Consider the following 18,717-nt stretch of genomic DNA (forward strand, 5'->3'; position numbering starts at 1 on the left):
AAATTATCACAAGCTATTTTATATTATAAAACCTATTATGCCCAAAGCACTGTTAGGAATTTATATATCTGCATCTCATCTTTCATCCTCATAACAGCCCTATGACATAGGACCTCGTGTCCTAATCCCACCAATAAAGAAAGGAGGCTCTCTCAGCCCACATCCCACAGCTAATAAGAGGCAAAGCCAACACTCTTTCCTCATTTATGTCTCTTTCTGCCCTATTGATTTCCCACCATTTATCCTAAAAACTGTAGACTGCTTTTAAATTTGAAAAATAAAGCACGGTTGATTTACAAAAATTAAAAACCCATACAGAAAGGCAGTAGTTATCACCTTCTCTTTTAATTATGCTTTTGTGACTTTGGTCAAGTTACCTAACAGTCCTGAGCCTGGTTTCCTCATTTATTGAAGGGGAATAAAAACAGGGCCTGCTTCCTAGGAATATTATGAGGATTCATGAGAAAATGCTTTTAAAGCATTTAAAGTGTGCCCTTCACAATATAAACACTCAGCAAGAATGAACCAATTATTATTTTTATTAGAGAAAAAAAATGGTTGGTCCTCCCAGTAAACTTTACGTGCACATTATTCACATTTAAGTCCTTAAAAGTATTCACATTTCTCCTTTGTGATAGAGAAAACATGTCAACAACCTAGTAAGGGAATAAACTGTGGGTTTGTTTGTTTTCTGTAAAATATTATACAGCAGTTATTGCATAAAATATGTGCCTCAATGTGGACAAATCTCAAAAATAATATTAAGTAAAACACCAAGTTGCAAAAAAAAATAACTCTGATTATTAAAGTAGATCTTCAGCATGCCTACAGATGTTATTTTTTCATAAATGTTTTAATCACTAAAATTACCAAGAGAAGCAGTGCTATAAAGGTTAATTAATGTTAAAGATCTCCCTTTAGGATCCATACCTACCTGTTACTTAGAGAAGGCAGCCACACCAAAAAATAATTACACACCATAAATGGACCATCATTTCACAGAATGTTTTTAAAAAATGCAATTCTTGCAATTCATAACAGACTAACTACAGGTCATTACAGAACTGAATTCAGAAGAAAACCACAATCATTAGGCATCAGTTTAAAACTGCCTTGAGGTTATATAATTTCTAACTAAAACACACAAATCTGACTTCAGAAAACATGAGAGTATTAACTACAGCACAGACCAAGAATCTGAAATTTACAACGCACAGATAATTAAGTCTCAACCCAAGAAGTTCCAAAAAATGTCCTTAGGATAAGAATAATGATAATTACAGAAGGATTGCAACACAAAAATCTACATCATTATTCTCAAACTGTTCTTTTTTTTTAATCAACTAGCAAAAGTTGCAGCTCAAAATATATTTTTTCATGGGCAGAAGTCACGAATAGACATTTTTTCAAGGAAGATATCCAGATGGCCAACAGACACATGAAAAGACGGTCAACATCACTCATCAGGGAAATATAAATCAAAACTACAATGAGATGTCACCTCACATCTGTCAGAATGGCTAAAATTGGCAACACAGGAACAAACAAGTGATGGCAAGGATGTGGAGAAGGGGGAACCTCTTGCACTGTTGGTGGGAATGCAAACTGGTGCAGCCACTCTGGAAAACAGTATGGAGGTTCCTCAGAAAGTTAAAAATAGAGCTACCCTACAACCCAGCAATTGCTCTACTAGGTATTTACCCAAAGGATATAAAAATACTGATTCAAAGGGACACATGAAACCCCGATGTTTATAGCAGCATTATCAACAATAGCCACATTATGGGAAGAGCCCAAGTGTCCTGTGACTGATGAATGGATAAAGAAGATGTGGGGTGTGTGTGTGTGTGTGTGTGTGGAATGGAATATTACTCAACCATAAAAAAGAACAAAATCTTACCATTTGCAAGGACATGCATAGAACTAGAAAGTATTATGCTAAACAAGTCAGTCAGAGAAAGACAAATACCATATGATTTCACTCATATGTGGAATTTAAAAAACAAAACTAAGAAGCAAAGGGGAATAAAAAGAGAAAGAGAGGCAACCCAAAAAACAGACTCTTAACTACAGAGAACAAACTGATGGTAACCAGAAGGGAGGTGGGTGAGGGGATGGGTTAAACAGGTGATGGGGATTAAGGAGGGCACTTGCTGTGATGAGCACCAGGTACTGAAGTGCTGAATCACTCTATTCTACACCTGAAACTAATATTACACCATCTGTTAACTGGAATTTAAGCAAAAACTTAAAAATTTTTTCAAAGTGGTGTTTTTAATTATGCAAAATAAAAAAGTATAAACCTAATGTCTTTTTACTTATAAAAAGTATGGAGCATACATTATCATCCTCTAAGAATAAATCAAACTATGAATTAAATTTTGATTTGTTATTTAGATGAAGTCAAAATTTTGCAAATACTGAAATAATCAGCCTATTTTTTCACAGAATTTATAAGAAGGTATTTTAAAAGAAAATAAGGAATTTTGGATTGCTAAGCATTTTTCCGCTATAACATGAAATATGCAGTTTTTCTTGAACATGAGAAAGACAGGATGAGTTTCTGTATTTTTCCTATTCGATGTACCTAACAATTGCTTATTACTTTCCTGTACATTTTCTGCTCATATATATTTCAACATTAAAGTCTAATATAGTGTTACCCATTTCTAATGTCCATATCATATCTATGTATATCTAGAGAAAAATATCTAAGATTGCTATTTTTAATAAAAAGTTCAAAGAAGCCTGTACACTTCAGGTTTAGATTTCAAACTTTTAAAGGGCCCCCAGTCAATATAGTACCTCAGTCTTAAATTTTAATGGATGTCCTCTGATCACAGTGCAGCCCTGCGTATCACCCTCCTTCCCCCATCTCTGCTTATTTTCCCTTCCCTCAAAACATTGAGAGGCACAATACCTAAAAGAGAGGGCTTTATGACTTATGCCAAGGATAAAATAGTTGCACAAAAGATGTATGAAAATCTTGAAACTAGGAAGGAGGGTAAGAAAGGTACCTCTTCAGTGGCTGAAAGGTGCTTGCTCTTTCCCACCTGGTGGACTGACGAGGATCCTCCAGAAAGGGCTGCAGGTCATACCTATGGCTCCCAGGGAAAGGACAAGATGCTGGAACTCCCTTTCAGCTTGGAGGCCTCGATGGGAGACCTCCAGGTGAAGCTGATAAGGGAAGAGCTGGCTCTTCAAGATTAAAAAGAGATTCTAAGGTTCACTGTCCATACTCCCACCCAGCCCAGACTTCCCAAGACTAGGAGCAGGCAGGAATTCAGGGAAAACTCAAGGCAAGGACAAAAATAATCCATGTGACCAGGAAGGAGTCAACTGTGTCAGATAGATAAGGAGGGAAGAGGCAGGGGGTAGGAATTCGTGTCCAGGGAGAGAGAAACAAAGGGCCTCACAGCAGGATAACACATCCAACATCTATACCTTTTAACAGATACCTGAAATGTTAAACTAGTAAAGGAAATATGTTAACAGCATTGGCCACACAAAAAAAAATATTTTTATTTGGTACATCAAGAAATGTACTAAAATATCATTTAGATGTGAATCTGATTACAGATAATCTCAGGTTATATAATCCACAGTTTTATTTTTAAAGTCATATAACATTTTTAAAATCTTACAAAATTATTATTTGCAATTCAGGCCAGGACCACAAGGAAAAACACAGTGAAGTCTGAAAATAATTTAGTTTACTTTCTCATTTTATGATATAAGCACCATAGATACACAGGTACCATTTACCGCCACAATCAGAGAAGAAAGGTTACAATGGGTAATCTGACAGGGTTATGAAGCAACTAGTACTAAGTTATTTATGAATAATTTTAACATTATTTCAATTCTCATTTTCAAAGACTCATACTCACAAATAATGTGAATAAGAAGACTTTCATATGATACGCAGCTTACTTACACTTACAACTGAATATTCTCAAAAATGTATGAAAAATAGCACATCTTGTTTAACACTTAAGCCAAATGTTTCTTATCTGAAGTTATCGTTACGACTCCCAAAAGGATTCTGTTCTGGCAAAGATATACTGTTAACGTGTGTATTCAAAGCAAACCCTTCTCAGTTACTTCCTTTTGTTTAAAATTAGCAAATCATTTTAAAACTAAAGTGTCATACAAAATTGGTCATCTTCTACATGTGCAACTAATACTTTAATTCTCATATATGCAATCCACATTTTTAATAATATTTACTAAATGAGCGGTTAAGAAAGTGAATGGGTTCTGGAGTCTGACGTAATGGAATGAGACTCCAGTTTATCACTCATGTGATCCTGGAAAAATGAATCAAGGCTCAGTTACCTCATAAGAAAATGGATGAATTAATAATACCTGTGCCACAGAGCCACCGTGGGATTTAGATAACCCATGGGAAATTATAAACCAAACTGAAACCTAGGGTGTTTAATAAATTACGCTATTACTACTGATTTCCAAGGAAAGACTAGACATTGCTATTGGCACAAAGACAAATAAACTGGGCTCTCTGCCCTCAAAGAGCTTATGTTCTAATGAGAGGTTCTTAAATTAACAGTCCTGTAAATTGCCACATTTTCTTCGGCAAATACTGAACTACCTTCTTCTATCTTCTCCTGCAAACACAACCAGGATCATGCACAATAATTACCACAGATACCCCACGGCTAAAGTACCAGCAGTAGGGACAGAGTGGATGCGGGCAGGGCAGGAGGATCTTGCAAAAATGCCAGGCAAGAGCCTGTGCAGGAAATCCATAATTGCATTTAGTACCATAGCAGTTAACAGTCGAACCACCTCAGGACTCCCAGCAGAGACAAGTGTTAGCTTTCAGACAAAAAAAAAAAAAAAAAAAAACATCCCACCACAACCCTGGAGAAAACCACAACTATTTTAGGTGTAACTCTGAGAAAGGGATGAAAGCTTGCTCTGCTGTTAAGTCAGCTCTTAGACCCGGCAGTTACCTCAAAGGACTACCAACCCAACATGCTGGGGGGCCCCTCCTCAGAATTCTGATGCGAGTGAACCTGGTTTTGCACTGTACTGTGACCATGTTTTTATGTTTCCTACACAGCACCTCAAGGGCCTTTATTCCTCCCTACCTCCTTTGCACCTCACGCACTGACCAGCACCCAAGCAGGTGGCTCCTTAGATGTGTCCTGAATTATTAATTCATGCCAACGCATCGTGTCGGGCAGTAAAATACACACATTAGAAAGGTGGCCCCTGCCAAAGAACAAAGAATCCAGTGGGGAGACAGAATCAGCAATTCTACTGTGAGAATTGCACTCGTGGAAGAATATAATACCAAGTGTGAAGGAAGGTATGGGAAGGAACGGCCAGGTAAAATTGAAGGGAATTTCCCCCAATTACATGGGAGAAAATTAGAGTCCCAGGCAGTTATAAGTTGGAAATAGGACCTGGGAAAAAGTATATAAAGTAAATGGCATTTTCTAGTTTTAAAAGAAGAAAAAAAAGGTCAGTAGGCAACTTAATATAAGTCGAATTTACAAACACTAAAAATATGTATTAAAAGTAACTAAATTCCCCCAAACCGAATACTTATAGCTCATCATAAAAATTCTTACCTCCCTGAAATTCCTTTTGTTGACCCTGGAATCTCTGGTACAGGCCGATGTCTTAGCAGAAAAGACCGAGATGGTCTTGAAACCAACTTGCTACGGCTTCTCATAGGTGCTAGGATTGGAGATGATGGAACATATAAATCATTTACAACCATTTCTCCCTGAAATTGGAAGAATGGGGATGGTGGTGATCTTTCTGTTAAACCATTAGTTCCACTTCCAGAATTTGCCTCCGATATTGAACAGCCAAGGGAAGAAAGGCATTCAGGATCTACATCAGGAAGCTTACTCGCATTTTCTGAGATCAAATCAGATCTTTTTGCTTGTTGTTCTTCAACTGTGCAATCCGTAGTTTTCTCTGTAATCAAAGATTCTATTTTAATATTTTCATTACCATATAAAGTATGTTGGAAAGAACTCAAATTCAGGTGTTGTTCTTCTTCTGGAATGGGAAAGTTGTGTTTAAGAAGAGACAGCTTATCATCTGATTTAAAAGACTGGCTACTTTCTACACTAACGTCGTTTCGGTCAAGACTTTTGGTAAGGGTCTCCCACTGTGTCGGGCCAGGTGCCTGCACACCACCCGTCCCGGAAGGTTCTGCGGAGGTATTCCGACCAGAAGACGGAGCGTGGCGATCCTCTGAAGTCTCATCGTCCTTCTTTGTTTTATGGATATTTGCATATATTGGGATATCTTGCATTTTTGACAAGATTATCTGTAACTGCTTCAGTATCCTCCTCCGGTGTCCTGTAGGTGATATTCCAATTTTGTGTAGTACACCATCATTTACTGCTACACAGTCTTTCACAGTATTCAAACCAAACTCGCGGAAGCATAGGAGGTACTGCTCCAAATTAATGCTCATTAGGAAATCTCTGATATCAACATTTACTTCACTGACTGAGGACATAATGGTGGCTTCATTACTAAGCTGATATATCAAAAGCAGTACAATGAGGTCCACACACAGGAGAGTGCACTTCTGTATTGGCTTTTCCTCTATCACTTGTGACAGAAAAATGTCTCAAAATGTTATTTTCTTCACAGTGAATATCTTATGTGCTTAAGCCTGCAAAAATATATATATATATATTAATTTATTAGGACATTTTAGTTAGTAAAACCTAGTTTTACCTTATAAACTTCTCTGAAGAAACACAACAGAAATGAGGATAATTCCTTCAGCTCACTCAGAATTTAGAATCTTTGGCATTACTGTGCATGCCCTAGGAAGTCAATTCCTAGGTAGAGTGTGGAAGTACAGGACAGAAATGCCATGGTAGTATCCCATAATGATTTTCAGAACAGGTAAAAAATGACTTTCCCACAAATATAAAATGAACATGTGTCAAATAATGTATTCAACCCATTAATGAGGGAACCAGTAAGATGGTAAGGTTAGTTCCAAGAGCATTTATGGAACAGGTATAGACAGCCCATCAGAAAAGATTTTCTTTTTAAGTGTTAGACTAAGGTAGGTTAGATTTAAAAAACTGGTTAACGTCCTACAGGGCAATAAAACCATAACCTTTGGGGTTATCTACCAGACAAAAATCTATATGCTAACAGATAACTTCCCTGTTCAGGGCTCTAACTAGACAGTAAATAGAAAGTAGAGCACAAGATGAGAATTAAATACCCCTAGGGTGGGCCTGTTAAACAACACCCCCACACAAGCCATTGAAAGAACATGCTGTAGAGTCTTTTGATTTCCAAATTTTAGATTTCTCTTAACAGTAACTAGCTATGAACAACTTTCCCCTTTTATACACTTCCTTCAAAGACTCTCTTAAAAAGCACAGTTAAACATTTTTCTCAGGTCAGGAGTTTTCATTTCAAAAATGCAGTAGCATCTGGTGCGCCTGGGTGGCTCAGTCGGTTAAGCATCTGCCTTCAGCTCAGGTCATGATCTCACGGTCCTGGGTTCAAGCCCCACGCCCTGCTCCCTGCTCAGTGGGGAGTCTGCTTCTTCCTCCCCTTCTGTTGCTCCCCCTCACCATACTCCTGTGCTCTGTCTCTCTTAAATAAAATCTTTAAAAAAAAAATGCAATAGCATTTTATGTACAATATTAATATACAAGATAAGACTACTTGAATAGTTAATTCTCAAATACATTAGATAATAGGAAATATATTAATATGAAAGGAAAAGGAAGTTTAAAGATCACATTTTCCTTTATAAGCAGCAGATTCACGTATGTTCATTTTTCTCCCAAACAACATCCTTAAATTTTTTAAAAAGTCAATTCATCTAGGTGCTGTTTATACGACTGGGTTCAGTCATATAAATGTAGAATATGTGCACGTTTCTGGATATTATGCTTCAATAAGAAGAAAAAAGTACAGAACATGCATAACATATGCTGAAATAACAAAAGGAGACACGCCCCACCTAGGCAAATTGATCTGAACAAGTGTTGATGCACTATCTCTGGAAATCACAAATCAAAATAGCTCTCCAACCAAAAGGCACAACTCAGACACTGCATGTCTTCTCTCCAGTGACCCAAAAGCTACTGCCTCGACTACTTAAAAATATCAGCAAACACGGACACACAGGTATGTGAAAAAAGGGAAAGCACATACTGTACTCAGGCAGCACTGCAGAAGGAGAGAAATAAAGATACGAACAAGAGATGCACGGCAGGAAATGACGTCGACAACAAGGTATCCCTCTGTCACACTCAAAATGACAAAATGTCAGGACAAAAAAAGTAGAAAGCTAAACCTCAACACTATATACAAAACTAATGCTCAAATATACCACTCTTGCTCTACACAATTATTTTATAAATACATTATCTAATTTTTTTTTTTTTTTGCACATCACAAATGGAAATAACTATTGCCAAATTGGCTAACACCCTGATCTTGGACTTCCCCATCTCCTGAAATGTGAGGGAAAAAAATGTGGTTTTTTTTGTTTTTTTTTAAGCCAAACAGTGTGTGGTATTTTGTTGCAGCAACCCAAACTGACTAATACACTCCTCTGTCTTCACTGCCCCTGCCATGGTTCAGATGCTCATTAGATCTCTTGCCTATAACAGTTATAAATTATAGATTATAACAGTTTCTAAACAAATCCCTCAGCCCAGCCTCCGTGTATCAGTGAGCTACTGAAAATCCAAATTTAGCACATCCCTCCGCATCCTCAACAGGATAAAGTCTAAGCTTGTTACCGTGTCCTACCACAGTCCGGTCTCAGTCTAATAATAACAATAATAGCAGCTACTACTGATGTAAACAGCAATTATGTGCCAGATACCATACCTCCCATTATTTACCGCAAGGTAGGTGTTCCTGTGTACCAGCTCCAGTCTCAATTTCAACCATGCCAAACATGCTACCAGCCTCGTTGTTCACTTTAGCTCATTATTGTTAATTATCATTCCTGAGGCAACAAACTGTTTAATAACCCCACACCTCTGGCATATGCTCCATCTGCCTGCAAATCTGAACATTTTGGAAAATCCTATGCACAATTTAAAATTTTGAATAGGCAGGCTGGTATTACCTCCTCCGTGAAGGCTTCCTTTCAACCTCTTAAAATACAATGGACCCCTCCTTTCTTCATACACATGTATAACTGGAATCCTAGAACTCTGCAAAGTGCTTGGGACATGTTTAAGAGACAGCAGAGGATGGAAGGGATAGAAGTGGTTGAGAGTTAGTTCTGCGGTGTGTGTGCGTTTATGTTTTATACACAACTCCCTTTCCTTCCCTTGGAGTATACACATACACGTCCTGGGTGGCTCAATCAAGGATGGATACACCAAATACCCAAAACCATCTCTCTACTATCATTCCACATGCTGAACATGAACTTGATTCCTTTTCAAGATTTGGAAGAGGGTTCCTTCCACAGGCCCTACCATCATCCTCTCTGCTTTTGTCAGCTCCATCCTCCAATCACCAGACTTTTTAACTGTCTGACCACTCAAGGGTGTTCACAGATCCAGTTCTTTCTGCAGAGGCTTCTACCCCATATGCACGTCAGATGCAAAGAGATGGACATGCCCATTCTATCAAAGGCTACCATGTGTACACTCCTTAAAATGATATCAAAGCCTTCTATATTCTGGCCTCCACCTGGGCACAGGGGCACGCATGCTATGCCCTGGCCCAGTGGCTCTACACGACACTGGTCTGTGGATCTTCTGACCAGCAACAATGGCTGGTAATAAGCCCAGAAATTTGTACTTGTAACACACCCCAAAGATGACTGGGGATGTGCAAGAAAATTTTCCAGTTTTAAATTCCTCACATTCACCGAATATACTTTATACCATCCCACCTGAGCCTAAGCACATCACTCTCCTCCCCTAGGATGGAATGCCCCTCTTAACACAACTGCCCCTCAGTCTGGTATCAGGCGCAAACCCCACCTTCTCCACTTCCTTGCAGTGTAAACACAGGCATATGTCTGTGTGTCTGTTTCCTTACCCATAAAATGGAAACACTCAAAGGTACCTCCGTCCTGATGAAGTGTTAAAACAGTGCTTAGTACATGTTAAGTGCTTAGTAGACATACACTTCCACCATTATATTTATTTATTTCCATCCCTATCATCATCTCCCCACAGCTAAAATCTTCCCCATTCTTTGAAGTCTAACTCAAATGCCACTTCCTTTACAAGGTCTCTATTGAACAAAAAAACTCTCTTCTCTGTATTCCTACGGCATTTACTACTTAAGAGCATTTAATCATATCCCATTCATTCCATAGTAACCTACAGAAGTGGGACAGTGCAGTACAAAACCAAGATTTTGGAGCTGGACACACTGAGTCAAATCCCAGTTCCTCTACTTGCTAGTTTTGTGAGCCTGAACAAGTATTTAACCTTTTTGGGCCTCGGTTTCCCCTCATCAGGAAAATAGAATAATAATACCTATTTCATATGGCTGTTGTGAAGTATCTAGAAAACCAACTGCACACAGAAATGTTAAGTGCTTGCCATTATAATGATTTTTTATTATCCCATAATAAACTAATAACTCTGCCAAGACGATGACCAGCCCATATAAGCTGCCCAATAAATGCCAAATTGTTTATAAACATAGTGCACAATGTATATGTGGCACATGTTTAGAGAACGTACAAATAGTTGGCATTACAGATGTGGTTATACATTTCCCCATCCTATCCTGACCACTTTTCAAGAAGAAGTAAAAGGGAAGTAATATTTAGGACTCCCTGCTCCATGCCTGGCTTGGATATCACTTAATAACACATTATCTTATTATCTTATTGAGCTCAACCTTGAAACTCCATCCTGAACCAACTACTTCTCACCACTTCTGCTCACAGCCTCATCCAGGCCACCATCTTGTCCATCTCAGACCACTATAATAGCTTTCTGACTCATATCCCTGATTCTGTCCGGCCCCCCACCCCCATATACACATAGTATAGTCTCACTAGAGCAGCCAGAAGGATTCATTTTACAACAAAAGTCACACCACATCACTCCTTGGGACTTTCCAACTTCATATTCCCTGGCTGTCTACGCCATCACTCAAATGCCACCAAGTTGGCCTCAGTTTTATTCCCACCTCATGAGGTCACTTCTCACCCTCACATCTCCTTCAAATCTGCCTTCCCAACATAACACCCATGGCTCACTCCATCACTTTAGCAGGTCTCTGTTCAAATGTGGCCACTTCAGAGAGGCCTTCCCTACTCCCTCCCATGCATGCCAGTGGCCTGGTGCCTCACTATTCCTTACTCTTACTCTATCTTATGGCTTTGTTACAACCTAGTATCTGTGGACTGTTCCAAGAGGGCAGAGATCTTGTGTACTGTTCACTGCTCTAGCCTTTATGTTTGAACACGGTCAGGCATACAGCAGGTGCTCAATAAATGTTTGCTGAATGACTTCTTCCCCGCCTTCAGATGATTTAAAACGGAAAGTGTAAAACACACACAATGTTAAAGCTTGTTTGTCTAGGTCACCAAATTTGCCAAGAGCAGACACAGGATTCACATACAGACTTCTCCAATCCATCTAACCACTAAAAGAGATCTTCAAATTAGGAGTTGGGGCTTAGCAGAAGCAGCTGGAAGCATTCCAATCCACCTGTGGGGCTTTTAAAAACTCATGGGTTGGGACAGCTTTCTCTTTCCCAATGCCTCAAGTAAGGTAAACCACCACAGTGAGCCACTCCCACCACCCATCCTTCCACCCACTACCAGTGGACCTTGGTCACATCCCCTAGTTGAGCTAGGAAAGAAACAACTGAAAACCATGGGCCACTTCTTGAAAACCATGAAGTCATTAAAGTACTCAGTGCTGACAACTCCTGGAATCCCATTTGCCTAACTCTCATATCTTATGGAAGGGAAAAAAGTAGCACCATACAACTGAATTCAGTCATAATTTTAACCCATTTTTTAAAGCACACCTTTTTAAAATCAGAAACATAACCTTAGAATATTTAGAAACTGCAAATGTGTCAAAATAGGTTTAACCATCACAGGATCACAAAACCAAAAGGAACCTTACAAAATACCTACCAAATAAAAAGAAATTAGGCTGCCACACGAATAATGAAACTTTCAAGGTTATCGATACAACTCTTACTGATTTGAAGAACAATGAGAGTTTACTGTATACCAGAACAGTGGTTCCCAATGGAGTGGAACTATCTCCCAGGGGAAACCCAGAAATGTGTGGGGAAAAAAAAAAAATGCTTTTGCTGGTCATAATGATTGAATGGTACCAGTAAATAGGAAAATTGATTTATGACACCATGCAATGATCCCCAAGGTAGAAACCTCACAATTTTTATTCCTCTAAATCTCTACAACTAATCAGTTACCCCCAGAGGATGACTGACACTATAGATGATAAGGGATGTGTCCCTGACTTCAAGTTGAGAATAAACTTACTGTGGAGAAATAGCTAATCCCTTAAAAAAACAGGGAGCTCCATATGGATAACACACATGAGCTAGTTAGTTCAGGCCACAGGTCTTCACAGAATTCCATCATTGCTTCAACACACAATATAGTCAACAAGAAATACATATCATGGTTTTTGCATATCAAGCTAACTCATGTTTAATACCAAGATGTCAACTCCAAGTATTCATAAAGATGATATTTGACTGTTCCCCCACAACCATGTAGAAGAGGAAGTGGTTTAGAGAAAATATGCTTGTTGTCACAATACTCCATCTCATAGTATAGAATAGATTGCAAAGGGTCAAAAGTCAAAAATCCTAACTTAGTTTTCTAGCCTGAGTGCTTAGCTGCCAAAAATACTGTAAAACCGGCTGTTTAGCGTCCCTCTCTTCTACCGCCCATTCACATACTTTGCTTGCGGCAACACTACCTCCACCAAACCCCTTACAGGAAGCCCAGTTCCCCCAATCTAGCCATCTGCCTTAACTGTGGTCACCCTCAGGCCCTGACCTTCACTGCCATGTTCTCTACCTTGACCGCTACTCCTCCCCACCCATGAAAACACTGCCATCCTCGTTCATTCTCCCCCAGACGTACACGCTAATAATAGCCAATATCTGCAGATGTTTGCAAACCATCTGTGTAGGATCTCATTTAATCCTCAAAGCTGCCTGGGGAGGAAAGTCCCACGCTCAAAGCCACACAGCAGATAAACAGCAGATAGCTTCCAGAATTCAAAGGGTCAGACTCCATGACCTGTGCTGTTAACCATCATGCCCCCAAATAGTCACGTAACTGATTTAACAACAGAATGGTACCAATATGAAGATATTTTTCCTCTCCTTTGACTCTCCAGCTATGCATAAGCACTTACAGTCACTGGGGAAATCCTGTTTCAATATACCATGTCTTGTAAGCTCAAGTGTTACATACCTTTTCAGTTTGTGAGTATATGTGTCCATGAAAGTGGTTACAAATGGAAGCCTACATTAATTTACCTTTGCTTAGGGTGATATTTGAGACAAAATGACAAAAAAATCTTTGAAATTACTGTATAAAGCAATGGTAACTTAAAATTTAGCTGATTAAAACTTATTTTGCATCTATCATTTCAGAAAACAGCTACTATGGCACTATATACTACCAAAGTATGAAGTCAAAATCGAATAATCAGGGGCACCTGGGTGGCTCAGTCGTTAAGCGTCTGCCTTCGGCTCAGGTCATGATCCCGGGGTCCTGGGATCGAGCCCCACATCGGGCTCCCTGCTCAGGGGGAAGCCTGTTTCTCCCTCTCCTACTCCCCCTGCTTGTGTTCCCTCTCTCACTGTGTCTCTCTCTGTCAAATAAATAAACAAAATATTTTAAAAAATCAAATAATCAAATATAACCGAAGTAAGTAGTCACTGCCCAGAAGTCAATAGTGACGGTAAAAGCAAAAACAAACGCAGCTTGACTAGAATAGAAAGTACTGAAGTATTGTTCCAGAAGGTACTAGACGAGGGTCTTAAAGGTTTAACTTTAAATGTGATGCAAAAGAAGTGTAAGCAACCCAAATATTCACTGACATATAAGAAACAAAATGTTATGTACACAGACAACTGAATACTATGCAGCCATAAAAAGGAAGTTCAGCAATATTCTACCACATGGATAAACCTTGAGGACATTATGCTAAGTGAAATGAGGCAGTCACAAAAAGACAAATGCTGCAGGATTCCACTTCTGTGAGGTATCTAAAGTAGGACAATTCATAGAAAGTAGAATGGGCTGGCAGAGGAGGGCAGTTGTTTCATGGGTGTGGAGTTTCAGTTCTACAAGATGAAAACGTTCTGCAGATCTAGTTCACAACAATGTAAATATACTAACTACCCAACTATGCCCTCGAATAGTGAAGATGGCATACTTTATGTTACGTGATGTGTTTTGTTCTGTTTTGTGTACCACAACGAGGAGCTAGGGAGACAGACTAGAAGGTCTGGGCCAGCTTCTCAGCTTTTATTCAAACTGAACTTCCTGTACATACTTGGGACTTTTTTTACTTTCCTTTAGAGGCCAATTCAAATCTTACAACTGGGGACCACCACATCCATGAGTCTTCCCTACCTATTCTGTCCATGCTTCCACCCAGGCAAGAGCACAGCGCTCTGGAGTCAGAGTACTAGAATTCCAAATCAGCCTTCCCCATTTATTAACTGTGTATTTTACTAAGTTATTTAATTTCCCTGAAGCTCAGTTTCCTCATCTGTAAAATGAGGATGATATACCTCATATTGATAGAATTTGTTAGGATTCAACAAGTAAAATTTGTAAGGTACATGGAATAGTACCTCACATAAACTGCAAATGTGCAATCAATGTTGGCTATTATTATTCACTCACTTGTAACAATGTTGGACTTGGTCATATACTGTATTGCTGCACTTGGTTTGACTGGTATTCCTCTGCCTGCCTAGTAAAATTACATGCCTTTAAATTAGCACTGTAAACTATTCTTCTAATAAGCCTACAATGCACCAAACACAGCAGTAAACATAGTTTTATTAATTTAATAATACAGAGCTGTGGTTAGATTAGTGCGAATGAGGACTTTACCTGAAGACTAGACTTGGGACACAGAGCTCGGGGATTACCAGTGATCCCAGCTCTGCCATGTGCTAGCTGCATGACCTTGGAAAAGTTCCTTTATTTTTCTGCGCCTCACCACTGTCATCTGTAAGGAGTAGTGACAATAGTGCCTGTTTCGAGGATGAAATGAGTAAATATGCATAAAGATCTTACAACAGTCCCTGGCGAGCAATCAGCATTTAATTAGTGTCTGCCGGATGGAAAGGTTTGAGCTGAAAATAGCTAAAGCCTGGGCAAAAGCATTCTGCAGCCTGGATCAAGGAGAAAGGATTGTTTTAAGTTATATTTTGATTATTTACTGTGCAATTTGAAAAATACAACTCTTTCAAAATCTAGAACTTAATATCCATTTCCACATCCAGCGAAGGCTAGGAGTGATAATTCACTGACTTACTATGAGAAGTTACTAGTAGGTTAAGTAGTACCTAGGTTTAGGTATTTTAGATAATAATCTCAATAGTTAAGTGCTTGATAATCTCCCTAGCTTCAGTAAATCTTTCTCTTTCAAGCTGTCCATCTAGATTTTTAAGTTAACTGGCTAACGTTTGAAACTTGTTTTCAGTTCTAATTCACAGATCTTTGAAGGAGAGCCATAATTCTTGAGCAACCAGACAGGTTTCACCTTGCTGCGCTTCTACAAGAACAAAAGTGGGGACAGTAAAAAGGAATTAAGCCAAAGCCTGCATCATTGTGGAGATCTCCCACCTGTGGCTCCCTAGTGGGGCAGCTGCTTCTGCCCAGTGCAGCCTGAAGAGGAGAACTGGACCACTTAGGTATCTTGACAAGAACATGAGCACACATTCTTCAGGATTCTCTTCCATTTCATGCTACACTGAACATAGCTTTAATTTACTCAGGTCAAAACTAGCATGATATTGTAGTTCAACATGAAGATTTTAAGATTTACACTTATGTGCACTTTATTATACATTATATTTTAATTCTAAAATTTTAGTATAAATGTATACCCTACCACTTCTCTGAATTTGAGACACATTTTTAGACTAACAACCAGATGTTTCAAAATAGCCTACTGTGAACTTCCTCTCTTTGCATTTATAAATAGCACCCTGACCTCTTTTCCAGCTGAATTTGGGATCTTACTCCTATTGGTTCCATTATTGTCAAAGTCTCTTTTTCTTAAGAAAAGAGGGTATCTCAGCAAATGTCTCCCAACTTCCCGACTCATTTACTTATATTTATTGATTCAATAAATATTTGAGGAACACTACTCTCTCCAAGAGTAGTAATAGCGGGAAATATTTGCAGTTCAAGATTACAGCACCTATTACCTCATCTGAGAACAGTGTCAAGTGCCACAAAGAAAGTGAAGATGCAATGTCTTCTCTCAAAGAGTTTAAAAATCTAAAGGCGTATAGAAAGATCTATAAGCAAAGGAAAATAGCACACATGCAAACAATCATTTCTTTACCCCTCAGTTAAGCGCCAGTAAAGAAGGAATACCGAAATTGGAACACTCTGATATACCCCCAAAAAGCGCTTAAATAGTAATAAGAAAAATCTAATTTTGTGACTTTGACTTTCACATGGCTTACATTTTTTTTAAAAAAAAGATTTTATTTATTTATTTGAGAGAGAGAATGAGATAGAGAGAGAGCATGAGGGGGGAGGGTCAGAGGGAGAAGCTGACTCCCTGTTGACAGCAGGGAGCCCGATGCAGGACTCGATCCCAGGACTCCAGGATCATGACCTGAGCTGAAGGTAGTCACTTAACCAACTGAGCCACCCAGGCGCCCCTCACATGGCTTACATTTTGAATATTGCTTTATTGTTAATTACATAGAGAAGTAGAACCATCATCTTTCATGAGTGCCAGGGAACTCTAAAAATCTCAAATTAATTCCATGAAGGTAAGTGAAGTATGCAGCCCTTCAGAGGTTTGAGAATGGAGTGATCCGTGAAGGGGCTAGGCAAGGGAATATGAAGATGAGTAGGAAGAAACGTAGATACAGGCAGCACTATCCGAAGCAGAAGAAATGCCATAAAGGGGGCACAGAGGGAGATGTCTTCCGGTAATAACAGCAAGGAGATGAGAAGAGCTGGAGCCAACTTAATGTTCAAGAAGTAAGGAAAGGTGAGGCCAGAAAAGGAAGGTGGAATTGGCTATGAAGGGCCTTGAATAGCAGTCTAAAGATTCCAAACTTCATCTGGATACTGTGAAAGAGACTTGGCAATGACCGTTATCATCACCACCTCCAGAGCCTAAGTCACCTGATAATCAGCATGCAGACCACACTTCTCTTCTGCTCTTTCCTGATCATCTCTCCAACTTCAAATTGATTAATCATTCTTTCCTTTTCCTAAAGCTATGTAATATAACCTGTAGAGAGTCCCTTTGTGCCTCCCATTTTTATGAGAAACATGAGGGCATGTTCACCACCACCTTAGTCCTTCCCTGAGTATGCCCTCAGCTACCCATCTACCTTTGTACACAAATGGTATAACATACGAAATTCCTCCCACCTCTTTACTAGTACTTTTTACCCTTGAAGCTGCTCAAAATGACTACCCAAGCCAGATGAGGATTCCTTTTTTTCCTCCATAGCATGGGTAAACAAATATGCTTATACTTATACTAGAAAAGATCTTATAAAGAGAATACCATTGACTACAACTTCAAATAAGGAAATAAGCGAGCAAAATGGTTTAACCATCATTATATGTTTAATCCGGCCAATACTATTAAAAAAAGGAAAAAAACCTAAAATGACAAACTACCAGGGTCCAGGACTTCACAGTAAAGCTTAAAAAGACATCTCATAGCTTTTAATCTCTCATCAATTCACATTTGGTCAAAGCTAAGAAATGGGGGGGGGGGGGGGAGTTGGAGGGGGAGACAAACCATGAGAGACTATGGACTCTGAAAAACAAACTGAGGGTTCTGGAAGGGGGTGGTGGGAGGATGGGTTAGCCTGGTGATGGGTATTAAAGAGGGCACGTTCTGCATGGAGCACTGGGTGTTATACACAAACAATGAATCATGGAACACTACATAAAAAACTAATGATGTGAAGTTGGTGATTAACATAATAAAAATTTTTTTTAAAAAATATTTCCAACATTAATAAAAAGTTCTCTACATAATTAATATTTTACAGAAAATTCCAAAAATTCCTCAATTTAGTAAGTGCCAAGATTGGATCCAATAAATGAGTCTATAAATAAATGAGAAAAAAAAAAACTCTTGTTAAAAGAAAGCTATGAAAGCAAAGACCATCATAACACTTGGCAATTTCAAAACATCTTTCACCAAACTTCCTCAAAGTTGCAGGAAGGTGGGATAGAAATTAAAAACAAAAAACAAAACACTTCTTGGATATCATGAAGTCTAGAATTCGGAGTTCTGGGGTTTTTAAAACTTCATAGTTCCATAGTACTAATGTAAAAGTTTCCAAGAAAATTGTAATTCATGGGCACAAAGGTGGCTCAGTCTGTTGAGCGTCTGCCTTCTGCTCAGGCTGTGATCCCAGGGGCCTGGAATGGAGCCCCTTATCATACTGCTTGGGGGGGGGTCTACTTGTTCCTCTCCCTCTGCCCATCCCCCTTCCCCCAACCCTACCCCCCCCGCC

General features: G+C 39.1%; 1 protein-coding gene across 6 annotated transcripts in view; it reads right to left on the bottom strand.

Moving 5' to 3' along the window:
* ARAP2 (ArfGAP with RhoGAP domain, ankyrin repeat and PH domain 2) overlaps positions 1 to 18,717 on the bottom strand; it is a 183,932-nt gene that overhangs the window by 162,627 nt on the left and 2,588 nt on the right. For all 6 annotated transcript variants that reach the window (XM_032400158.1, XM_032400159.1, XM_032400161.1 and 3 more), the window contains exon 2: positions 5,601 to 6,667. In XM_032400158.1, the coding sequence (XP_032256049.1) occupies positions 5,601 to 6,508 (908 nt within the window). In that variant the 5' untranslated portion in view covers positions 6,509 to 6,667. The remainder of the gene's footprint in view (positions 1 to 5,600; positions 6,668 to 18,717) is intronic.

The sequence above is a fragment of the Phoca vitulina genome, unplaced genomic scaffold (assembly GCF_004348235.1).
Source record: "Phoca vitulina isolate PV1807 unplaced genomic scaffold, GSC_HSeal_1.0 scaffold3, whole genome shotgun sequence".
NCBI classification, from domain to species: Eukaryota; Metazoa; Chordata; class Mammalia; order Carnivora; family Phocidae; genus Phoca; species Phoca vitulina.